The 26994-nt window shown below is 43.5% G+C and overlaps 1 protein-coding gene across 1 annotated transcript in view; it reads right to left on the bottom strand.

Annotated features, from left to right (window-relative positions):
- The window catches only part of TMEM141 (transmembrane protein 141), a 147818-nt gene that overhangs the window by 47184 nt on the left and 73640 nt on the right, over window positions 1–26994 (bottom strand). Inside the window, exons 2-3 of the mRNA XM_069609761.1 lie at window positions 14150–14216; window positions 7939–8022 (exon numbers count right to left, since the gene is read on the bottom strand). Of these exons, the coding sequence (XP_069465862.1) occupies window positions 7939–8022; window positions 14150–14216 (151 nt within the window). The remainder of the gene's footprint in view (window positions 1–7938; window positions 8023–14149; window positions 14217–26994) is intronic.

Consider the following 26994-nt stretch of genomic DNA (forward strand, 5'->3'; position numbering starts at 1 on the left):
CTCCAAGACCTTGGCTTCCAGCAAAAAGTCATCAACCCTACTCGCTCCGGCGAGGGTCAAGACAGGGTCCCCAGTCTCAGATTCTTGGCAACTTTGCAGGGGGACCAGACAGGGAGGTCCCTGGTCACCCATGCTATATATATACTGGCATTAGAGCCGCAGGCAATATGCCTGCGACAACAACATGGGGAGGTGGGCATAAGCACTGCCAGTGGAGAGCATCTGATATCATTATATGCGGATGATATGCTCCTTTATTTGCGTTACCCAGAGGAAAACCTGCAGTACGTGCTAGAGGTAATATAACGGTACGCCATCCTCTCGGGCAGATCGGTGAACCCTGGAAAGTCCAGTCTGTTCCCTTTGGGCAGATACAGGAATGTCCCGGTACAGAGGCTGTATTTGGGAATAAATATTTACCACAAGGTCGAGGCAGAACACAAGCATACCACGGAAAAGGCGATAGAGGGGATCAAGAACAGCATGGTATTTTGGTCTAGATTGCCCCTGACCATGATGGGGAAGGCGGCCTTGCTCAAGATGGTGGTCCTGCCTAGACTCTTGCACTTTTTTGTAAAGGTCCCGTTTCTGATACCTAGGAGCCTATTCGCGAAACTTAGCGTGTGTAGGGGTTTCATGTGGGGCAGCTCTAGGAATAGGGTTGCTCTGTGGAAGCTCCAGAATCCATGTGACAGAGGGGGATAGGCCTGCCTAATTTTGAACTCTATTACCTGGCAGGGCAGCTGCAGTACGTGGCCAGGTGGCCCTCGGGTGAAGACTCGGCGGAAGCTAGGCTCCTGCGTGGAGATACAGCCCCATACTTTCTGATGGAAGTGGTGTGGTTGTGCAGAGACAAACTGGTGGGCAAGGGGCGGCTACTGAGGCTGGGCTGGGAGATCTGGCAGAGGACATGGAAGATTGGGGGGGACTCTGAGCCGTACTCCCAGCAGGCCCCTTTGGCGGCGCTGAACGGGAGCGACTCAACTACTTGAATCGGTCCGTAGATACTGGGAACAGGTAGGCCTGGCCACCCTCGGGGACATATGGCAGGAAGGGGAGGCAGTGGACTTTCAGAGGTTGCAGGAAGAGACGGGAGTACATGGTGGCCAATATATAACCTACACTAGGCTTGTGAAAAAGACTAGAGAAAGATGGCCTGAGACAGTGCTAGCGGAAGACCCTGACGCCTCCCTGGAAACCATGTATGATGTATCGGAGGGCGGGCACGAAATATCGAGGATATATGAGCTCCTGCGAGTAAGGGCAGGGAAGGAGTTGCTCCAATTGAGACACGATTGGGAGGAGGAGGTGGGAGGACCCATGACGGACGGGCAGTGGGAACAGGCCCAGAGGTACCACAAAAAGGTGTCCCGAAACGCGAGATTCCAACAGCTTCAATTGTACGTTACCCACAGGGCTTATTTAACCCCCGGGAAGATTGAAAAGTTTGGGGGACCAGCTACGCAGCAATGCCCCAGGTGTGGGGAGGTGAATGCGGAACTGCTTCACATGTTTTGGGCTTGCCCAGAGGTGAACAGATTTTGGGACGAGGTCAAGACGAAACTGACTGGTGGGGGGGTGGTGCTGGATGTGGAATCGGCCTGGTCATGCATGCTTGGGCTTTTCCCTAGACCCCGGCATTTGAAACACATAAGCAAGATGAAGGACCTGGCTTATGTTTTGGCCAAACGTAGGATTGCCATGGGCTGGAAGGCGGCCCACAGACCTAGGGTGGAGTTATGGTGGACGGACCTCTTGAGGTGGGCAGAAGCTAAATCTGTAGTCTGGTTTGAAGCGGTCACCAGGGGGGGCGAGGAGGAAGTAGGGCCCTTGCTGGCCTGGCGGCAATTGGTGGCCTTGATGGCAAACCCTCACCAGGGTGACAACGGAACAGAGGACCCGGATGATGACTGCCTTAGTATTGTGCTACCCAATGATGCTCCCGTAAACGACATGTGAGAACCGGCTCTAGTTTAAGGGAGGAGGGGGGAGTTCTGATGAAAACGTGTTGGACTATGATGCTTTCTATGTTTTGAAACAGTTGTAGTGTTTGTTTGATTTTAAATAAAATAATTAAAAAAAAAAAACCCTACTCGCTCCAAGGGTCGCATCGTAGACAGAGTAGTAGACCACAACTGCAGTTTGTACATCAGCTCCAATATTCCTTCCCCATGGACCAACCACCACCTTATCCATTTCCCCATCCCTACCAACAGCAATATTCCTAAATCATTCATGCCTGTTCCACCTGCTCTAGCAAGATGCTCACGAAAGCTAACCAAAGACAGGATCCGTTCTCTCTTAGAGACTCCAGCTCTCAAGACCCCTTTCTCCCCAGAACCTTTGGTGCAGACTGAGCTCTATAATTCCACGCTCAAAACTACAGTAGATGCCATTGCCCCGATAGAGAGCAAGAAAGCCCAAAAAAAAAAAAAAAAAAAAGAAGCATGCTACCTCTTGGTTCTCCACTGAGCTGAAGGAACTACATACCCTCAAGCGCAAAGCTCTTAGCAAATGGCAAGGGCCCCACAGGAGTCCACGTTAACTTCCTACAAAACACTGGCGGCTCAATACAAAAAAAGTGATAGTTCTAGAAAAAATCTACAGCTTATAACGTTAGAATCTCTAATGCTACATCGGAATCAAAAGAGATTTGCCATTTTTAAAGAATTAGCCACTCCAGTCATGAACACACAGGTGTTCTCAAAGACGACTCCTGGGGCACTAGTGTCCAAACAGCCATGATTAATAAAAATTGATCTCCTACAGAAGATGATCAACGCCCACCACAAGGCCCTATTAACACGTTTGAGTCCCATATGACCAGCACAGAAACCAAAGAGGAAACACTTCTCGTTCAGGGAAGTAACTGAGACAGAAGTACTTGACATCATTCAGCAAATCAAACCATCCTACTGCAAGGGCGATGTCTGCCCAGCCAATCTTATTAAAGAGTGTGCGCATACCTTAGCCCCGTTCTTGACAGCATTCATTAATGCCTCATCCAACTCCAATACCGTCCCTGCATGCCTTAAAGAGGCGTGGGTCCGCCCACTATTAAAAAACCTTCCCTAAACCCGGAGACACCTAACAATTACAGACCCATCACCACTGTCCCGTTCCTTCTAGACATTCTGGACAAAGTTGCCTATACTCAAATCCAGAAGTTTTTGGAAGCGAACAGCATCCTTGGCAAGAGAAAAATCTGGTTTCCGCCCAGGCCATGGGACACAGTCTGCCTTACTTGATCTCAAGATCCAACTCGGTGACATAATGGACAAAGATAAACCGGCACTTCTCCTTCTCCTAGATTTGTCGGCTGTGTTTGATCTCGTTGACCATGATACCCTATGTAAGCAACTTAAAAATGTGGCCCACTTCTCCCCGGGTGCCATATCGTGGATCTCCTCCTTCCTGACGGGGAGACCTATGAGAGTCTTCTCAGACAATGCATGTGCAGCACCTACCACCATCCACTGTGGTGTCCCCCAAGGATCCTGCACCTCACCCACACTCTACAACATCTTTACCCTACCTCTTTTCAACAACTTGGATGATCGCGGCATAGCATCATAGCATACAGAAACTATGCCAACGACACTCAAGTCCTACTCCCCCTCACGGGATCCTATGAACCGGACGCAGCTACACTAGCCAACATATACGCAGCCATACAGGCATGGATGGCAGCTAAGGGTCTATGTCTCAACAGAGATACAACAGAGATACTCCTGATAGGCACCAAAGACACTCTCAACAAGATTGACCCTCAATACAAGACCTTTAACATTGGTAATACTTCCATCACTATGTCTCCAGCAGTCAAAAGACTAGGAGTCTTCATTGGCTCCTCTTTGTCTATGGCGCGCCAAGTTAGCGCCATTGCCTCCTCTGCAGCACTCACCAGCAAAATCATTGAGGTGGTCAAACCCTACTTGTCAACCAAAAACTGCCTCACAATAGCCAGGGCTACCATTGGGGCCAAACTGGACTACTGTAACGCCCTCTTCATGGGCACATCCGCCAAAAATCTCAACAGGTTGCAAGTCACTCAAAATAATGCTCTTAGAGCTGCCCTGAGCATTCCTAAAAGGGAACATCTCTCACATGTTAGAAGAGATGCGCACTGGCTGCCAGTTAAATAGCGCATTCTATTTAAAACCATGGCCATCACTCATAAATGCCTCTCTCGCACTGCCCCCCCTACTTTTCAGAAAAAATAATACCAGTCACCTCCTCCAGACCCATTCGAGTTCACCAATCCAATCTACGTCCCCACATTCAAAAGAGCTAAAGCTAAAGCAGGAGGTTCCAGCTTCCAACATTTAGCACCAAAATATTGGAACGCCCTGCCGACAGCACTCAGAAATGAAGCTTCATATAGCGTCTTCCGTAAAGCTCTTAAGACCAAACTCTTCAACTAATACATGCGCATTCGTTCATCATAAATTGACCCTTCAGCACTCCACCTGAACTGAAGTTTGGCATATATCTGTTAATTGCATGTGTGGCTGACTTGCTTCCCCTGTAAACCACGGAACTGTTATGCCAAACACCTTACCACTGTCATTGTAATTCAAATGTCTGTTTTTCCTCGGTTTCTCCCCTTGCATTTAAGTCATCCCCATTGCATAAGCCACCAGGATCTGGTTCCATTGTAACCAAGGAACAGCTGGCCAACCCCACCATGTGATCGTAACTCTCCCTGTAGTTTTAACCATGTTTGTCATCACTATCCTTAGTCTGTATTCCTCTCGCAACTAAGTAAACATACTGTAACAGCGCCAGGATGCCTAAAAAAAAAGGTAGTTATGACTGTCAAATCAAGTTTACTACAGCGATACACATCCATAAAACATACAGTTCTAAATAAAAGATTTAAAAATACAAAAAGTATAAATAAAAATAACATGGTTCAACATGGAGTTATACAATATAATGGACCATAAACATGAACGGTACGGAAAGAAAACAAATTGCCAAAGCTCAGCCATTGCGTGGTTAATCACTGCTCTACAGAAATATATTCCTGCAAGCAAGATCCTTCGATGCATGGAACACATGTCTACCTACATAATTAGACTCTGGATTTTAGCAATCTTTTTCAGCATGCCTTTGTCACAATTGCTGCAAGTCAAGGTAGCTGGGTTTGGTTGTTTAGGTTCAATAAAAGGACCACAGCTTCTCCAATACTGGAGCATTAAGCCTCTAAATTAATGGGAACTAACCATCTCTTTTTTAATGGCACTGTTCCAAGAGCAATAAAGTAGGACGTGAATAATGTCCACGGCCATACCCAATGCGCAGATACACTTATCAGACATACTTATTGTACAGCATAGCTAGCCCAATGGCAAAGATTACTTATTCAATTTAAGTTATTTACTCTCTGTAAAGTAAACATATTCTTATGCACAATGTCCATGATCAACTTCAGGCAGAGAGAGGCGTTCACACTTCTGTTAGTTTCATGTATTTAGTTACAAACATTTCTCACACTGTACCAACCCATCAGAAACCTTAGATCTGGCTCTTCACACGTCCGTCTGACCCCCCCCCCCTTCAACTCCACCAGAGTTGGAGGATCCTCCTTCTCCGTCCAAGCTCCCACCCTCTGGAACTCATTACCACTCAGCATCCACTGCAATGAGGACTACCTCTTCTTCCGAAAAGCCCTCAAAAACCTGGTTGTTCCCTCCAGCAACCCGACACTCTTTCCCCATTTCACGCTTACATTCATGACATGGTCAGTGCTTCCCAAATATATTCTCTAGAGTAAGGTAAAGTATAATCTCGGGCCAGATCCAACGATCCAACGATGTCATTACATGGCTATACCAAAAGCAAAGCTCCAACTGAGACTCAAGTTATGTATTTGCGCACCACTTCGGTGGACACTAGCCGCAGGCACGGCCGCTACCCGTATGCATTCGCCTCCATACACCAGATTGAAACGCACACAACATCTCTGCCATCAGAATGCAGCTGCGTCCTACAACAAAAAATGTGGTCAATCTGGAAACATAACTCTCTTGTAATCGCGCACTCTAACCACCTCTCAGCACCCTTCCACATGCCAGACCATCATGGATAGCTTACTGGGGGGGGGGGGGGGGGGGTTCGACCAACCCACTCAAATTTCTATTTTGGCCAACTGCGCACACACACATTCTAATCCTTCTGCCAATTGTCCCATAACTTGGGGTTCGGTCCCCCGGGGGCTTTACTCCCCCACACGCGCGTGGAGGCGATACTAATGGGATAAGGACGCTATATAAATGACAAACTACTACTACTTCTGCTGCTGCTGCTACTACTACTACTACAAGTTGATCCATCAGGCTTCCCACAGCTCTGGTAAAGAAGTTGATCTTGAAAGGATTATCTCATGATTGAATGAGACGTACAATTCCTCCACAATGTCTTTGCAAACTGAATGCCTGTAAGGCCTCTACATTTTGACGCAAGCCAATGCTCCCCTGAGTAAAAGCTGGTCCGAAATCCAATCTTCATGGGCATCATTTTGTTCAATAATATAAACAGTGAAGCTCACAACTCCCAAGTATTTTTAAAAATGTGTTTTCCTTTGTCTCGAACCACTTGCCCAAAATCAGGCCATAGATCTCTGGAAGATACAAAACATTGGCTGATTGTTTTCCAGTATGATCCCTTTAAACTGCCCCAAATGATGTACTGCCCATCTTCTGGTACAAGGCCATAATAGTGCCAGAGATTGTTCTCCATTTGTGTCTGGGCATTTATTACCCGAGGAGACAAAGAAAGGTTATCCTCAAAAAAAGATGGCCATACAAACTTTTCCTCTCCAAGGACAAGCCATTTACCAAGTATATTAACTTCAGATTTCTCCTTTGACCCAGTAAAATGACTTTAGATTTGCAGAGTTGATAATCGGGCTATGGTTATTGCAAAACCTAGTAAAAGTACCAAACAACCTGGTTAATGGCAATTCAGTTGTATCCCGGATAAATGCATTGTCAGTGAACAAGATAATTGAGTGCGACCTTGCTTTCCTCGTGCGATGTCCAGTAATGCAAACAAAAGTGGTTTGTCCAGCCCCTTTATATACAGAACGATGAATAAAGCGGCTAAGTAGTGTTATCCTGCCATAAAGCCATTATGCATTTAAGGAGCACTTCTGGTACGCCAATACATGCAAGCACCATCCATAGTTTTGTCCTTGGGACAAAGTCAAAAGTCATGCTAAGGCCAAGGAAGGATAAAAACAACTTGTACCTCCTGACTACAAAGAGCCTTGACATAATTAAGTTCAAGTTAAGACACTGAGAAATCATGCTCTTCATACCTGCTGGAAACAATGCTGCAAAGGTATGATAATGCCATTTTGAGTATCCCAGTCTGATAATCTACTCTGCATAACCCAGTCAAATATATTAGCATGCAAATTCATCAGGGGAATTTGATAATTTCTAGCACCTTTCCTGAAGAGGAGCACTATTGAAACCTTTTTTCCAGATGAGGCAATTGCCAACGAGCCTAACATTGCATTGAGCACCTTCTTTACCAGTCTACCAGGCCGCTCACACAGCGCTACTCCTATTCACAAAAAAGTCATATTTTTCCTGAAATACTCTGCTTTCGAAAAGAATACCCACCACACTTTCACATTAAAGATCGCCAGATTTTGCCACACTCCATCCAATGCACATACAGCATCCATGATCTTTGCTATGCCATAGTACTCCTCAACAAAAAGTATGTTATCATTCCTGAACGTCTCCCGGTTTCATTTAATAGATAGATGATTCTGTCTCCTCTGAACACTTCCGGTCAGAGTAGTGTGCCCATTCCATTCCTTCCAAATACAACCGATTATTATTATAGCAGCTGCATCCCCCTCGCCATCAGGTTACCCACAACATCATCAGAGCCAAGAGGATCAGTTCAACAAACACTCACCGATGGAAATCAGCAGACTCCACTGTAGAGGGTAGGGCAACTTCCTGTTCAGCATCTTCTGAAGCACCAAAGCAGCCCCCGTCACTAGAAGAGAATAAACACAAGGAGAAATGGTGAATCATGTTCTTTTGTGAAGATGCATGGGATCTCGTCACTTCTACCCACAGGGAAGCCCTTCTCTGTGAGGCTAGGGCGGTGAGCCCACTAAGTGATATTCCCCCTAGGGGTGGTGAAAAGTGGGACCTCACAGGGAGGGATTACCGTTTCAACTCCCTAGACCCCTTCATGAGGAGTCAACCAGAATATTTAATGACCACTCAAGGCACTCCAAACCAATTACTATCTGTTACTGCAATAGCCCCAAGAATCCACCTTATCAGGCCAGTTCTGTGAAGAAGAAGAATGCAAGAACCAAGCAGAATACTCAGTAGTTGGCAGCCAACCACACTGGGATGAGGAAGATAGACCAAGGAGCCACAAGTGCTCAAGCAAAAGAAACAAAGGACTGTGCGTCTATGCAAGGGAGGACCCATCGTGAAATTGGTCATTGGAACCCGGGAGGTTCAAACCTGCACCAAGGAAGAAGCCAGGAGATGCACGTCCTGAGCAAAGAGGATGCTGGAAGCTTTATGAAAGATGAATAAACGACCAAGTTCCACAAACAAGCTACCTGCTAATATCGTATAAGGCTGTGAAAATTAGCATTTACCTGAAGCAAGAGAAAGTGGGAAAGTCGTCTTATCAAACACATACAAAGACGATATGATCAGGGAATTATCCAAAAATAGATTAGTTTATTTATACATAATACAAAAGCATAATAAAAAGACTGGACCTCAGAGAGTGCCCAGACACATGAAACAACTGTTCATACATGAATACATAATAAAGACATACAGATGTTATATATCATCCAAAATTATTCCTGTATCTGCAACGTGATGTTAGTTTAACTAATGGGTGACTTTTTGCACATTTCTTTTTCAAAGCACAAGAGAGAGCCCATTAGGAAAGTGCCGACAGTAAACGAAATCTGTTTCCAGCCTACATGCGGTAACTACTAGTGCCCCACACTTTAGGGTCAGTGGTAGATTAGTGTATTTCCCGCTTAGGCTTTCATCAGGACACTTGTGATCCAAGTAGAAAGGATTATCGGATGACGTATTTGGTGGTCTGAGTTCATTTGTAAACAGCAATTCTAAAAAAACATATAAAAAACATATAAAAAGAATATTTACACCGACCATATTTGTAAGACACCAAAGAGTGTTATACTTGCACAGGAAATAGTCTATATTTTGAACAGCCTGAAAAAAATCAATATACGTATCAACCAAAAGTTTATTTATAAACTAACTTTCGAGTAAACCAAAAATGAATTTGGTGTAGATGGTGAACATTGTTTTCTCACCATTTTTCATTTTATAAACACATACAAAACATGGCATATTTGTTAGAATGGGCTTAAAGTCGAAAAGGGAGGAAAAAAGGGGGGGAACGAAGGGAGGGAAAGGAAGGCTAAAGAAAGGGAATGCAGTGACTTATTATGCATGTCTAGTTTCTATGAGCCTTTTGAAATTGAGATTGTACCTTTAAATGCTAGCCCCAATTGGCGATCATATTTTATTTCTTTTTGTTGGCCGGATTTCTTGGCCACAGATCAAAGACAGAGTCTTCTATTTATTCAGCTACAGGGACAAAAACAAACAAATATTTGTTCTTAAGGGTTATTATCTTTTTGTCACTTAGCGCTATTCTTTTCAAATAATTGTCGAACACACATACCTAGAATGAAACCAGATGATGTGATATTATATGCCGATTAGAAAACGAGGCCGCTTGTCAGGTTTTAATTCCTCGGTGCGTTCGCATATCCGGCTAGATAGTATATCGATTAGCCCTAAAAAAGATGGAATACGGCAGAGAGTGCAGAAGTTAGATCCGTTGTACGTGAACGGAAGTCAAGTACAGAAGGGCCACAGTGCGGGCTCTAATATTCTAAACGCCGAGTGTTTACACTTACTTGAATATTGTTTGAGCGGCGGACACAGTGATGAAATCGCGGCGTCTTTGGATGTTATTTAGGCGGCGGACACAGCAATGAGTTTGCAGCGTCTCCGTCGTGAAGAAAAACAGCGTTACTCTGCACGGGCGTCACGTGATCCAGTGAGATTAATCCCGGTCACGTGTGCACGCACTGCGTAGCTATTTATTGGCCATATGTCTAACATTGCACGCGCTGCCCCATTTCATTTTAAAGGAGCCGTGTACCAAGAAGTGTGGCGCAATGACGCTAGTAAAAGCACGCGATGTAGAGTGGCGAATGATTTCTCCAAAGCTAGGTGTATAAAACCAAAGTCGGGGAAAAGGATAAAGTGATGTTAAATTATTTTACCTTCTTTGAAAGGCCCTGGTGAATGTGCATAAGAACCACAATCGGTTTTAAAAAACCTTTTTGTGAGAGGGCATTTATTTGCCTTCTTTTTTGATTGTACCACATTCTAAGGCCACCAAATTATAGGGCACCCATGACATGACATTTCCGTATGCAGCGAGTGTGCAACTGCTCAGTCAAATATGTACACAAGAGATATACAAAAAAGGGATATATACGTACTGAACTGGAGAAAAACAGGACATTACTTATGGAGGAAGAGGTTCCATTCGATGTACAAATTGAGACCCTTGCTGACTGAGTCCAAATTGTAAATCCATTTTTGTTCCAGTTTTCGAAGCTTGAGATCTCTATCACCCCCTCGTGGATGGGGACCTAAAGTTTGTAGAACACACCAGAAAAGATCATCATGACTGTTTCATTTTCTTGTAATGTTCTACCAGGGGTTTATCTGTGGTGCCATTTTTAATGCAAAAGCGACGTTCCCCAATTCTGGTTCGGATCACTTTTGGTTTTTCCAATGTACCATAGATCGCATGGGCAAATAATACTGTAAATGACCCATTTAGTGGCACAATTAGTAAAGGATTTCAGCTGCTAGATTTTTCCCTTAAGGTCAATGGATTTCAAATTTTTTGTAAATTTGCACATCAAACATTTGCCACATTAAGACTTTATTGTAGGCAATCATGCCATGTATAATACACAAACATTATCAGTTTAAATGTCTACTCTAGATTAGACGTTATCACTAGCTTTGAACTAGCTTCACCATTCCTAGTGCCCCATTAAGTGCCTCATAGCCTGTTCAAATATTCCTGGTTTTGACTCCATTATTTCTGCTCAGTGTTTGTTCCATGAAGTGGCTCTTTCTTGTTTTGCTAATCTTATTGTTTACTGATCACAGATAGTCATATCATCGCAGAAGTTATATCGCTTTGGAACCACTGTAGAGGCTTTCACTCATTCCTGGTAGTCTGCTGTCATTGTAGGGCACTAAAACACTTATATCAAAGATTTTATAATTGAAAAGCTTACACTGCCTTCAGGCCATACACCCTGCCTACCTCCCCTTTCTTCCACTGGTACAAGGGGAATCCCAGCAATGGCCTGTTGTAAAGAGGATCGATGCGTCCATCTACCCCTCATCTCATGGTTGGCATATATCACCTATCCAACTCACTGGAGAGACGGTTTCCTTGCATTACAGTTAAACCATCTTTCTTGGAACAGGTATTTTTATAATCCTTGCCTATGGCCTTCTCCGGGTAGCTGTTTGGGCAGGACTCTGAAGAATCGTGATGCTACCGTCCAATGATGTTTCCATCAACATAGTGGAAGTCTTAGATCTTATCCTACCGTTCTTCTAAGAAAGCTGCTGGCAGCTGCTCCTCCCAGATTTTCCTTAAGCTGTCACTAAACTCAGATTTGAGTAAAAAATAGGCATCCTTTAGAAATGAGAAACTATTTTTGTGTTGGTAGATTGTATGACTATTAGTTTGTTAGGGGGTTGCATCCACATCGGATCATTCATACATCAATTTTAAATAATATCCATTGTAGGCGTATTTAAAAAGCGATTTCTGGAGGCCGATTTCAGTTCTCAATTTTTCCAAGGTTTTTTACTTTTCCCTTCCCACTTCGCTGCTGGAGCAATTAATAGCCATTGTCCCAAAATTTCTCAGTGGTAACTAGCTGTTCCCGGCATGATATACGCTGTTCTAGCATATCTTAAAGTTCAACAGCGGTCGGTAATTCAGTGGATCACTTCTGTCCCCCTTCTAAAATATCAGAATAGCCACTGATCGCTTCCAGGAAGGGGGCTGTAGGTTCCTGTGACTTCTAAATGGTCACTGAAAAGGTGAACCGTATCAGAAACAGTCTTCTTTTGAATTTGAAAGGCATATTTGTATCGGATGGAATGAGAGGTATTCACAGTATAAGAACAGTATCAAAGTTTAATCCATCGATTACACTGGCCTCTATGTGTCTTTGTAGATGTGTAATTGTCAGGGCCCCGTGATGGCATAAAATTGCGTAGTAGCATAATTACAGCATCTACTTTCAGTTTTAGCTCATGAGGAGGCAGTCTTCCTACAGCATTTCGCTCTTTTGAGACTGAAACGTTGAGCCAGTAATTAACTATTCATTGACACTGGAACCGCCAGGCTCTGTGTGAAGAGAAGTGGGATGAAAAGTATTAACGTGAAATTATTCCGAATGTTTGCGATAGTGGAAGGTGAAGAGGACCATGTAGAAACGTGCTCATTCTGTTTGTTAAAATGATAGCTGTTGTTGAAGTGGAAGGGCACACAGAGCTGCACCTTGCCATTTGTACAGCAAAGTGCAACCTAACACTGATAAATTGCATCAGCTGCGTTTGGAGACATAACTAAGCATTTTATATGTATAAATATTATGATCTTGTGATCATTATCCATTTTGTATCCATTTTGTAGAGGGTTCGGTCCTATCACAATTTCTTAGGTTTCCAATTTAAATACTCTTTGCCAACTAAACAGAGCAGGACACATTCTTCATATGAGTTTCTTCTCATTGTTCAGTTGTACATTGCTGGTTGGGATCTCACATACAATTGCCAATAAAACCCTAATTTTATTGCCATCCATCTGAACATCCATATATCTCTGAAGGCTGATTCTAGTTCCTTCCAGTGTTGCTGCAAATGTTGCACTGATGGGCAATGTAACAGGTAAGATAATCTTTTATGATCTCAATCTGTCCCTTCATCTGTTATGGAGAGTAGCCCACCACGTTGAGTTTTCATGCTGCCTGGCCAGTATTGGGAGATTAGATTTTTTTGTAGAGGGTACTATGTGTTTTCGCATTATCCCTAAATATTACAATTTCTTGGGGCTAGTTTCATCAGATTTCTATGTAGCCCCCAATTCCGGCCCTGATAGAGGCAAGGGTGTCCACCTCCCTTTCCTGGAGCAGGGACACTTCCCATGGGGTCCACCACCTCCAATATCTAGTCTCGCTGGATGGAAAGGGAAGCTACACCTGTAAAATACAATTGGTGTTAACAGGAGATGGGCTACACACAGAGTTCTTACCTCAATATCCAGACACAGACACCAAAGTGTATTTAATAGGGATCCCAACAAGTACACCTCTTTATTTATAAAAACAACACTTAATTCCTAGTTAAAAATTTCGAATCCCCTGTTCCATTCTGAAAATTCAACTAGCTAGAGCTCCAACTAAATGGGGATTTGCTTAGTCAGCCCACCTTTCCTTGGAGGGGTCTCAGGGAGACCCACAGGTTGAGTCTAAAGCAACAGACCCCTTTTATAATCCCTGGTACCGCCCACAGGAATGTGAGGTGAGAGGATTGGCCTCTTTATTGGTCCCAGCTCCCTACACGGACCAAGCAGGCCGCCCCTTCCTTCCGCTACCTCACACCAGGGTTTTTACTCCCTCTAATACCCATCACCCCTACTTCCGTATATACTCATAATACATACAACACATTTGAAATACTTATCCACCAGAACCAGCAGAAAATATCACCTATAAAGCACCTCTTTTCTCAAACACGGCACCGTGCCCGATTAAACAAATTTCTCATTCAGCTTTAAACCATTTACAAAGTTACACCTGTGGGAAGGAAGAGCCACAAAGATTAGAAACATGCTCTCAAAACAATGCTGTTTGTCCAAAAGATACTATTAGTTCACTGCTTTTAATAGGGTTACAAAATGAAATAAAAGTCTTAGGTCTGCCTTTGTTTTTTTCGGTCTCTGGCAAGTATCTGTGCGGCAGTAGGTTCTCTCCAAAAGGAGACATCAGTACCTGTTATTAAGGTTCCAGTTCCTTTCATGAAAGCTTGAGACTGGCATGCTGTATACTCTGGCAGCCCCTGAAACGAAATCAAGGAAGCCCCATTACTAATACACTGTGGCAGAGTGGTTGTTTGCATTTCAATAACATCTCAAATGCTCAACATAGTTTTTAGGACTTTTATTAAAAACTTCACATTCATTCTAAAATGCCTTTTCATTGGTTTTCCCTTTCATATCAGACCAGTCCATGGCCTCTTATTTTCACCATTTTAAACAAAAGGAATAATCTGTCGAATTTCTCATTTTCTTCTTTAGACTCATCTGGTTAGGTCTAGCTATTCATGGTCTCTTTCCTTTCACTCATTACTTTCCAAAAAATGTCTGGATTCCAGTTTCCTTCTTGCTCAATCATTACTAGACAACTTGGTAATTAACCTTTTGTAACGCGCTTAATACCGGAGACCAGTGTCTAAGTGCAGAACTAGAATTCTAACCTGTGTTGATCTGCGTTTTCTTGCTTTCTTGCTTTCTTGCTTCCAAGACAAACACGTTCCCCTGAGCTATTCTGCCGGTTTTTAGTGCTTTCACTGTTTTTCCCCAGAATTGAATATCTGTGCCAGTTGCATGTCCAGACTCTTGACTTGGGTGGCCTAAGTGGGGCACTGATTTATGCAGAAGTGGCCTGAAGTATGAGTGCACTGTGATGAATCTGGTGCTGGCCTCACTTCTCTCCTGGGTGTGACCTCTCCTCATGGCGCCAGGGGATGGCAGCCGCTACCTGACCCTGACCCTGGGCTGTTTGAGGGAAGATCACATGAGGGGGTTGGCAAGACATCAGGTGAGATGCGTAATACCTGCCAATTAAAATACCCTAGACCACCTCCTGCAGCAACCTTGCCAATTAAGAGACCCTAGACCCCATGAAGATCACTTGAGGGGGGGTGACCCTCCAGGGGGAAGGTGGGGTTGGCAAGACATCAGGTGAGATGCGGAATACCTGCCAGTTAAAATACCCTAGACCACCTCCTGCGGCAACCTTGCCAATTAAGAGACCCTAGACCCCCTTCTTACAACCATAGGGATAATCCTTTTCCTAATAGACTCAATGCTTGTACCTACCATTACCCTAAAAAGTACTGGGACGAGGAATAGGAATATCCTGAATGAAGATCACTTTCCCGGTGCTGTAACAAAGAAGATCCCCAATGACTCTCAAGGGAGCTATAAGATCAAACTGTGATGAGAGAGAAGAATGGGGGAATGAGGATTCAATGTAAGAACAACACCTCTGATATTAGAATGCAGCGCAGACCTATGATAAATGCAGGCACGCTGGACACATAGCGAGTCTATAGCACCAAGCCATCTCCCGACTCCTCTCAGCACCCACCCACATGCCTGTTCCATACGGTTTGCACTTGATTGGAGCCTGTCCAGACCAGCCCAGCTATGCCTTTTGTGACCAAATGCACACACACATTCTACTTTTACTCCTTGACCTCCAACACTCTGGACTTCGGTCCTCCAAGGGCATTCCCACTAACAGCGCATTGAGACTATAAGAATGGTAAAAGGCGCTATATAAATGATAAGTACAATACAATACAGCAGCCTGGTCTTTCCCAAAATCCTATTGGCCAGAGCAGTATAAAAGCAAGGAAAGACTCAGGAAGTGTGACAGAGGCCCTCCCAGGAGGACCTGGCTGCAGGATTCGTCTGTTACAAGAGTAGGAACTCTGGACTGCTGTTTGGGCCAAATAAAAGGGGAATCATTGCACACCAACTGCTTATGGGGAGCTGAAAAGTGCTGGATGAAACAAGGAAAACCCCATGGTCTGCCCCCTCAAAAAGGAAGGGGAACCCCTGGGCATCAACAGAGTGCCAAAACCCAAAGGAAACTGAAGACTCCTTCACTGAGGGGGAAACCAGGGAGAGTTTTCTGTGCAGTGGCTGCTAAAAGGAGATCTCTGCTTCTATCAGTTTGGACCGGGAGATCGTGGGGCTGCAGAGTGCCGTGGAGACATCTAGCTCAAGGAGGCAGAGAAGACGACCGATCAGCAAGAAGGAACATGCTGCAGGAACACCCGAAGCCAGTACAGTGCTTTTGGGTGTTTGCAGATGTTAAGTGGCAACGTTTACCACAGAGAAGCCAGACATGAAGCCAAAGAGCCCAGCAGAAACTGAGAGGTAGAGAAGCAGAGAAATGAAGGCAGCAAAACGGGGAGAGTAGCTGAACGACCGTGACTAGCATACCGCAGGAAGAAGGAAATACACTAGCAAGAGCCGGTGAGTCCCCGAAAGGGCATACTGGCAGCCGTGCCGCATACGAATAAACATTAAAGAAAGAAATAAAGTTCTGGAAAGAGAAGAAGCCAATGGGCAGTTTGTTGAATGGGAAAATAGAAGAAAAGAGGTTTTCAAATCTGTGAGTTTATGCAATATACACCTAAGCCCTGCCAGATTAGTGTACAGGGCAGAAACAGTCTTAGATCAAAACCAATACAGAAAGATATTACGTTTGAAAGTGTGTGCGGAGCCCACACGAGAAAGGCATTAGAAGGACAGTACATCAGGCAAAATAAAGCTGCAAGTGTATGTTTAAGAAAGTCCTGGCAGGTGAATATACTAGGCAAGCGCAAGTGTGTACACAAGGAAATCCTGGTAGGGAAACACACCAGGCAAGGACAAAGTTACAAGTGCATTAATTTAAGAAAGTCCTAGCAGGAGAGTATACCAGGCAAGTGCAAGAATGTTCATGTGAGAAATCCCTGGTGGAGAAGCATACCAGGCAAGGACAAACTGAACCGTGTATAAGAAATACATCATCTAAAGGGGGCCCCCCGAGAAGGATGTATCAGGACTAGTAAAAAGCTGTCTGAAACCAAAGAGAAGAGGAGTGAAAACCTGGCAGGATAGTACACCAGGTATCCTAACAAGACAAAGACAAAAAGCTAAGCTGTTTTGTGTTCCAGTTGTGTTGTGAACCAAGGAAAACTCAAGGAACTGATATTGTTGTATATACTACAGAGGGAAGAGAATCCAGGGCAAGGGAACCACCCTTTGGAATAAGGAACTCTATCCTTCTGGAACTTTTGCGCTGGAGTTACACATTTTCCTTTACACAATTTCCTTTTCAAACATGTATTAACCACTCAAGCACAAAGACATTACCCTTTTCACATTAGAGTTCATTTTGTCAGAACGTGAGGGGCAGAATAGTACTTTGGACAGGGGACGGTTTCGCTTTGGACCATCTGACCTCGACAGACCCTTAGTTTTGGTTTTAGGTAGGGAAAAACCTGTGGTGCAGGGACAAAGAAGCCTTTCCCCACACCCTTTTATTTTAATAAAAATATTTGACCAAAACCATGAACCCCTTGTGTCCTAGTCTCTTTTCTGGCTCTTCACAACACACACACATAATGATCTTACGTTAGGATAATGGGCTGGCACCTGAAGTGGACAATCAGATTCCAAGGGTAGCATGCACCACCCCAGGCCACTCCCTGGACACACCACTTATCTACACCTTTCGTTCTCTCACATGCTTGGACACCATGGCACTATGACTACAGTTCTAAGAATGTAAAGTCTGTTCTTTCCAAGCAATTATCAGATTAAACCAATAGTGCAGGAGACCAAATGCTTTTCACCAAGCTTCTTCAAGGTTTAAAAGATGCTTTACAGTGACACTTTAGCGAGCGATATGGTGCACCCTTAAACACCACTTTCGCCACCAGTTAGGATTAGAAAGAGCCTTTCCCCACATGCAACTTCCTTCTCCAATGCAGAGCACCAAGAGCATCTTCAGCTCCTGTATCACGGTAATCAGCGTCTCTCACCAAATGCCAGTTCCTCTATCCTCAGGGTACTTGGCACCCCTGACCAAAATATATTGCCACCATCTCCAAAGTACTCACCATATGCTATGCATCAAGTGTGATTTTCGCCATCTTCAGGGTACAGAGCTTCTCACCAAATGCTATTTCCTCAAACAAAAAGGTACTCTGAACCGCTCATCCAGGGATACTTCAGGGAATTGAGTGCACCTCATTAAGTGACATTTCCTCCTCCAGCAGTTCAGGGTGCTGAGCACATCACATCAGGCACCACTTTCACTTCTAACAATTGATGGTACTCTGCACTTTTCATCCAAATCTACTTCTCTGTGGCAAGCTTTAAGATCACTATCCTTCCTTTTCCCATCTAACCCTGCTATATTCTTTCCTCTTAAGTATACCCTGTGGTTGCATCTCTTCTTACGATATTCAGACATCTGATCTCTTCCTGATCTGCCTTGCCCCTCACTCCAGCTGATAGGCTACAATACAATGTCCTTATAATTGATAGGTTGAGGCTTGCTTCCTATTGCAGCTTTAGCTTAAACCAATTTGATAACCATCGCCTAAAGCCATCTCCTATTTCTAACTAGTATCATGGGTTTACCCTAGTTTTTAACAAGGGTTTCCAGCATCTTGGATTTCAGATGAGCTCCCCAGGTCTTGGGTAAGTCTGCTCGTGCAAGGTTTGCTTTGTGTAGTAGTTATCCTATTAGAGAGTCTTCCATGCTGGAATCCATGCAAGGAATCTTGTTTGTGGACCCTGCATGTCTTTGGCAGTGGTATCCAAGTGAGGAGTTCTGCTTGCGATCCCAGTTACTTTACCACCATGTCATCTCAGGTTTCTGTATTCGTTGCTCTGAATCAATTAGGCTGAGGGACAGTTATGAACTGGACTCCCTCTATCCCAACTAATCCTCACCCTCAAGACTCACAGAGCGAGCAAGAGATGCTGACATGAGCAACTCAGTAGGCAGCAGGGGAAGTCGGCTATAAAAGGGGCCCAGGCACCGGTCTGAGTGTGTTGACACCCATGACAGAGAGGCATCCATTATACCGTGGATGGATTGGCACCTTTATCCCCAGCGTCAGTGGAAAGCCCCCTTTAGGCCATTCTGGCATCCCATGAACAGCTCTTCCCCACAGCTGTGGTTCTGTAAACATAAATGAGGGACTATCCCTAAAAGGCATGAAGTTATGCCACTGGACAGAAACAACAAGAAATGTAAGCACATCACCTTTGCAATGATCGCACAACCACTCCACTCGCAGCTCTGTACCTCAGGAGTGAAGAATCAAGCAGCCCCCTGTTAGGGGATTAATGAGCAGGTAGTATCCCATTCCAAGCCAATAATTCCATAATATATATATATATATATATTATGGAATTATTGGCTCGAGTGTTGCACTTGGGAGGACCCACACTGGGGTCATACACTCTATTTTCTAAAATGGATTTCCATGATTTTTAAATATTCTTTCCCGTGTGGATCAATTAAAGAAGAAAATTAACAAAACGGAAAACGGTTGGTGTGGAGCTTTATTTCCCCCCCCCCTTCGTTTGCTGTTTGGTGGAAATTGGGCAAGCATGGCTTTATGGAGAGTGCAGCTCGACTTGGCTACCTGAAGGTAGAATTGACAATATATATATATATATATACATACACCAGTGGAAAGGCCTGTGCACAGGTGCTAATGTGTGTAAAGGAAGACATTTTCAGACTGTAAATATATTATGTGGTGTATTTTCACATACTTTGTGTTAATAGAAACCATTTTTTTTATAAAGGATATGATAAGGCATTTATAACGCGCCTATACACAAGTGTTTCAAGGTGCGATGAGGCAAAGGGGGTGTACAAAGGCAGGACAGACAACGATCCTACTAGGCTAGGTGTCATTCAGATTGTGCAAGTGTGGGGGACAGGAGCATGGACAGTACTGCTTTCACATGGAGGAGTAGTAACCTCAAACAAAATCTCTCAGAATCTGTTGAAAGGTCAACATAATACATACAGCAAATTGGTGTAGCTGCTCCTCATTGTCTTGGATTCCACTTATGGGTTTTGGACTCAAATACACAATGTTGAGGGATGTCAGACTAATACAATTCACGTGCAGCATGATTTTCTTCATGCAACTGGAAGTATGCTGTTAAAGTGGTATCCCTGTCTTGCGATTTTCGTTGCAGCCAATTGTATGTTATTGTTGAAATACACATGTTTGTTGTTGGAATACACATTATTGTTAAAATACACATTCCTTTTGCCTGGAAGATGAACTTGAAGTCTTATTGTATGCATAAGGCAACAGCTCCCTCTAGCGGTGTTAACAGACGAAGAGGGTGCATGACGGCTTCGGACATACATGCATCTGCCCTTTTATCATGGGCGTAATTATAGGGGGGGGACAGGGGGTTTTGTCCCCCCCTCCCAACTTCTGTCGCATGCCTTTTTTCCCCCCAACTTTTGGAGGGTGGGCAGGGGGTGGCAATCATCAATTATGTAATTGGACAGGGCGAGCCCGGCTGGGGCATCCAGCACAGCTTGCGCTGTCTCATTACATAATGCTAAGATGCCTGGCAGCCGCGCTGCAACACATTCAGGACCGGGATGCTCTGCATGCATCAGTCCCTCACCCTGGCTGGCCTGAATCAAAGTCAGCAGCCAGAGTGCTGAACTGGGTGTTGCAGGGCCTGGCGCCTGTGCTGCCACGCAAGCAGCAGCGCTTCCAGGGGCTGCGGCGCATAGAATTGTTTTCCGCCTTTGCGTTTGTGCGACACACAGACAGAAACGAGGAAGCTCATTCAGCTTGCTGGTTTGTGTCAGGAGGTGTATGAGCGCAAAGAGGTTAGGTCGGTGTGACATGAGACGTGGCCTGGGCGGCATTTGAAAGCAGACCAGAGGTACTTTAAAAAAAATGTTAATATAATTTATTATTGTTTTGTGTATGTTTGTTGGGGGGGGCTGGGCTGCGGCTGACCCTAGTGAGGGCCTGTGTCATATTTGGACAATGTGAGCAGAGCTCACAGTAAGCATTAAGGCCTCAAGTATGAAGACAAACTAACAATAACAAATGGAGCATTCACTGTAGCAAGCCACAGCTCTGCAACACCTCTAAAATGAGTCTTGCCACTTTTCAGATGCTACTAAAGCATCACCATCCTAATTTCAAAATGAAGGCGGAAGGTGCCCACTCCCCAAGTAGAGTGGAAAGAGTCAAGCTGAGAAAACTTGAGACCCAAAACTCGTACTCTGCAAATTCTGTGAAATACATTTGAGTGCTATACGCCTTCCAAGGTGAAATTTTGTTAAGCAGTTTTTGCTCTAGGTGCGCAGAAAGAACCGTATGGGATTTTCTGTTAAAAGCACACTTTTAGGAGCCCTGTATAACTTTTCCCCTTGCCACCAAAAATAATCTTCACCAAACTGGCAAAAAGTATTTTGAGTTTTGCAGGCACTTTTTCAGGACGGTTTGGTGCAAATTAGTAAATGGGTGTCATGGTTCAGGTTACAGGCCACCAAAAACTACTTCACTTGCCAAACTAAGCTGGGAGTATCCAGCATTGTACGAGTGGGGGGGAGCAATGAAATGCAGTATGTGGAATTCCTCATGATCTCATTGGCACCCCCAAATCACCCACTCCTGCCCCAATCTGCCTTTTTGGTAAAATTAGTGGAAGATGGCATTTTAACACACAACAAAAAGAAAACAGCAGAATCATTCCAGATGCAGGAAACTCCTCTATTAGAGCTCTGTCCAAGCCCTCTGAGGCAAAATACATGCAAACTTCCTAATTATTATATGGATTGCACACCATTATTTAAATAGCAATTCTATGTAAATATTCTAATTAATGGGATATGTTTTAGTAGGATTCGAGGTGCAGGGGAGAAGGACTCGGCCTTGGTATCTGGGCCGGAATACAATAGAGAACAAAAAGAAATCCAAATTATGGAAAACTGCGTCCCCTGCACACTTTCTAGATGGCATAATAACATAACAAAAGTGCAATTTAGATTTTGTGCACCACAAAGTTATTTGTCACTTGGCTTATTTATGGCAACTTAATCTAAAGTCACTTCCCTGGTGCCTCCTAGTATTAAGGACTGATGATGCGCCTTGCAATGTGTCCTTTTCTGTGAAGTCACTTCAGTTGGTGCAATCCATATAATAGAGAACAAAAAGAAATCCAAATTATGGAAAACTGCGTCCCCTGCAAACTTTCGAGATGGCATAAAGCCTAGTTGAGTTAAACAAAGTTTTGAAAATCTATAGTGATTCAACATTTTTTGACAACAGTTCATAAAGAAATTCAATAGATCATTTTGCTTTTTGAGAATACAAGGGTCTTCTTTTTATTGATTTTTTTCTGTGATGGCCCAACGCGTTTCGAGATTCATATTCTCTTCATCAGGGGCTTAAATTTTCAACATAACTTTCACAAGCATCTATAAAGAACATATATAGAAAGAAAATTACATGAGTGTCATGCTAAATTCAAAAAAATGTTTTTATGACATTTTTCATTCAGATAAGTTTTTTTATCCAAATTCAGTTTTTTTTGTTTCAAAAAAATAATTTCTAGCAAGAATAGTCAAGAGATAGACAACAAGTCCCTAGTGTCCTTGGATGTCTGATGATACTGAACTGTGAAATAATTTTGGTAATAGACCCTTATTGGTATCAGGAATAAGTTTTAGTATGGGCAGGGGTGTGCTAAAAAATGGCGGTTTAAACACACTGGGCCTCATTCCGAGTATGGCAGTAAGGGATAGCGGCCACCGGTAACGAGACCGGTGGCGGTATTCCCTTACCGCCATACTCCGAGTTCCCTCTGCGCCCTCGCCTTTAACGCCTGCTTTGAGCAGGTGTTAAAGTCGAGGGCGCAAAGTGGCCTGCAAGCCAATAACGGTGACCGTAATGAACGGTCACCGTTATTTGCATCTTCCCCATTGAGCCCTATGGGGGCTCATTTGGGAATGGGGAAGAGCCTTGGTGAATGGGGAATCACCGCCCCGCCAACCTTGGAATGGGGCGGTGATTCCGCCATCCACCAAGGCGCTGCCGTTCCGGGTACGGCGTCAGCCAAGGCGTTAATAGCGCCATTGGTTAGTGCCGTACTCGGAATGAGGCCCACTGTGTGACCAGTAACATAATACTCAAATTAGATGTGGTGTTTTTAGCAACTGCCTAATCAATGACCCTTGTGGATATACATGATGTAAGCATTCTGGGAGAAACTCACCCCTCTTCTAAAGGTCTGAAGAAGTGGCTCTATTACAGGTGAGGGAAAGGGGTTCCCAAGTAGTTTCTTTACTGAAGTCGCATCTGTACCGAATATTAGCTGATTCTTGTCTCCTAGGGGAGGATGTGCATATTAGAATCTGAGGAACTGGTTAAGAACACGGGCATAAAGAGGTAACCCCTGTATAGACTTACCAATTAGGAGTATCAAAATGGTCCAGTGGCGGCGATGCGGTCAGGAAGCGCTGCTTTCAGACCGCATCTACCACGAGTGTGTTTATATATGTAAAATTGGTCTGCATTACATCACTCACGCATGCGCGATGTTACTCGCGCATGCGCGTGTGGCGCCGAAATTGATGACGTCACTCGTGATTGAGCACGCGCGGCGTCATAGTGACGGAAAGTAATACAAAATGTCGAGTGAATGAACAATTGTAGTTTCTGAGGCCATAGGGTTGACATTTGTACCAGTAAATGGCTGCGCCACCATAAGTGACGTACATGATTACAACGCGGTTAGTGTGCGTAAAAACGAGGACCTTGGCCATCCTGAGATTGTAATATAATGTATCTTAGGATTTAAAGTAAAAGGCGGAGATTTATTGCAAAAATTCGATTTTTAGAAAAACCGGGAATAGATGTATTTGTAAGAAAAAAAGAGCGCCTGTTAGTGAAGAAAAGGCTAATATGGTCTAACTTGACTTAATGCAAGAAAGGACATTTTTGCAATTAAGGTCGGCTTCTGATGTTCACGGTAGCTATAGAGCAATAGCGTTGTTATATATGTTAAAGGCATGGAGTGTAAAGCGTATTTTAACAACATAATATAATAATCATTATCTGCCCTATAGCCGTTTGGTGTACATTCTTTTCCAGATTTCAACATATATGTGGATTCAAAAAAAGTATCTAGTCACCGTAATGTACAGTAAAAGCAGGACATACAAGGCATATTTTAGTAGCAAAAATAAAATTTTAGTCATCTAACCCATGATCGCCGGGTGTACAATCTTGTCTGGATTTTTGATAATAGTATCCAACTACCATCATATGGTTTAGATTACTAACTATTTTCGATCATAAAAACATAAAGGAAAGGAACCGGAGTTAAGAAATGGCACTTATGACTCTTAGATGTATGTCTACAGGAACGGTCCTAAGTAATATTCTTCATTTGGACCCAAAGGGGTCATCACATCCAGTTTGTTTATCCAAAACAATTCCCTTTGTGCTAGCAGTTTGGGTGAGTTACCTCCCCGGCTGAATGGGCGTATAACTTCCAGTATTTCTAATCTCATTTGGGAGACATTATGTCTCATATCTCGAAAGTGTGTGAAGACCGGTAAATTAGTGTTTTTTGTCCTGATACAGGATTTGTGTTCCGTCCATCTATCTTTGGCTCTCCTGTTTGTCTTTCCAACATAATATTTACCACAGGGGCAGCGTATGGCATAGATAACATTTTTTGTATCACATGTTGCAATGTTCTTTAGAAAGATCTTTTTGCCTGTCTGTGGATGGCAGATATGGTCTCCTTTGATCAGATTGTTACAGTGTTGACAGTGTAGACAGGCAAAGGTGCCAGCTTTTGGTTTGCTTAATGTCCTCTGTGATGTTGGTTTCACTCTTTCAGCTCTTATTAGTTGATCTCTGAAATTTTTCCCACGTTTATATGCCATCATTGGTAGATCTGGAAATAGATGTGAAAGAGTTTCATCGGATTTGATTAGTTCCCAATTTTTATAGATTATTCTTTTTATTTGGAAACTCTGGCTTGAATATCCAAGCGTATGTATTAGATTTCTATTTTCCGTCTTTTGATGACCTTGTAGGAGGGTGTTTCTATCCTGAGCTTCTGTCGGAGTGATAGCTTTGTTGATTGTTTCTGGAGGAAATCCTCTATCTAGAAATCTTTTTCTCATGATGTCATATTCATCCTGTAATGTATTAGTCTCAGAGGTTATCCTTTTGACCCGTAAGAGCTGGCTATAGGGTAGATTGTCTTTCAAGTGTTTCGGATGGTGACTTGCATGGTGTAGGCAGCTATTGACATCTGTAGGTTTTCGGAAGATTTTTGTTTTAAGATTTGTGCCAGTATATTCCACTGTGACATCCAGGAAATTCACTGAGGGTTTGCCAATTTCTATTGTGAACCCTATTCTTGGGTTACAGGTGTTCAGGTAGTTCCAAAAATTCAAGAGTTCTGTCTCCGTGCCTTTCCAAATACCAAAAATATCATCGATATATCTCAACCAAATCTCAATTTTGTTTTTCCAAGTGGGGTTGTCTAGTACAAATGTTTTCTCGTAGTGATACATGAAGATATTTGCATAGGATGGGGCCACTGAGGACCCCATTGAGGTACCAGATGTTTGAAGGTAGTATTGTCCATTGTACCTAAAGTAGTTATTGTACAAAATGATATGGAGCAGTTCCAAATCGAAAACCTTTTGGATGTTGACTTCTCTGTGACAATAGGAACCATTCCATAGCTTCAATGCCTTCTGAGTGCGGGATGGAGGTGTATAGGCTGTTCACGTCCATTGTAAAGAGTAGTAGATTCTCCCCGGGCAGTTGTAATGATTGTAAGATTCTCAAAAAATGGGTGGTATCCTTAAGATATGTTTCGATGGATTGAACTAATGGTTGGAGAGCAGTGTCCAGGTAGATGGCGAGAGGTTGGAAAATACTGTCCGATCCTGCAACAATTGGACGGAAGGGTGGATCATTGGCATTTTTATGAATTTTTGGCAGTCCGTAAAAGACTGGGGTGACTGGATGTTTCTGGATTAGATATTCCGCTGTTTTCTCTGAGATCCAGTTCATGGTCTCTGCTTTATCTACTGTTGTTTGGATGATTGATATAATCCCCAATCCTGGGTCATTGTCGAGTGGTTTATAGGTACGGGCATCTTCCAAGAGTTTCAAACATCCCTTTTCATAGAGTGAAGTGTCCATTAGAACAAGGGCACCTCCTTTGTCCGCTTGTTTGGGAGTGAGGGTGGTGTCCTCTGCCAACTGTTTTATGATCTTGAGTTGATGTTTCCTAATGTTACATTTGTTCGTGGGAACATATTTAAGGCGTTTTAAATCCTTCGTAGTTTTCTGTTTGAACAGATTTATAAGTGGGTGGTTCACCTGAGGGTGGAAGGTACTCTTATTTTTCATCTCCAAATATCTTGGTGTCTCCTTGTGTTGTAGGTTATCCTCAATGTTATCAAAGAATACCTTCAGCTCCTTCTTCCAGGCACGGAGACAGAACTCTTGAATTTTTGGAACTACCTGAACACCTGTAACCCAAGAATAGGGTTCACAATAGAAATTGGCAAACCCTCAGTGAATTTCCTGGATGTCACAGTGGAATATACTGGCACAAATCTTAAAACAAAAATCTTCCGAAAACCTACAGATGTCAATAGCTGCCTACACCATGCAAGTCACCATCCGAAACACTTGAAAGACAATCTACCCCACAGCCAGCTCTTACGGGTCAAAAGGATAACCTCTGAGACTAATACATTACAGGATGAATATGACATCATGAGAAAAAGATTTCTAGATAGAGGATTTCCTCCAGAAACAATCAACAAAGCTATCACTCGGACTGAAGCTCAGGATAGAAACACCCTCCTACAAGGTCATCAAAAGACGGAAAATAGAAATCTAATACATACGCTTGGATATTCAAGCCAGAGTTTCCAAATAAAAAGAATAATCTATAAAAATTGGGAACTAATCAAATCCGATGAAGCTCTTTCACATCTAT

Source organism: Ambystoma mexicanum, chromosome 8, assembly GCF_040938575.1.
Source record: "Ambystoma mexicanum isolate Mex_15411 chromosome 8, UKY_AmexF1_1, whole genome shotgun sequence".
NCBI lineage: Eukaryota > Metazoa > Chordata > Amphibia > Caudata > Ambystomatidae > Ambystoma > Ambystoma mexicanum.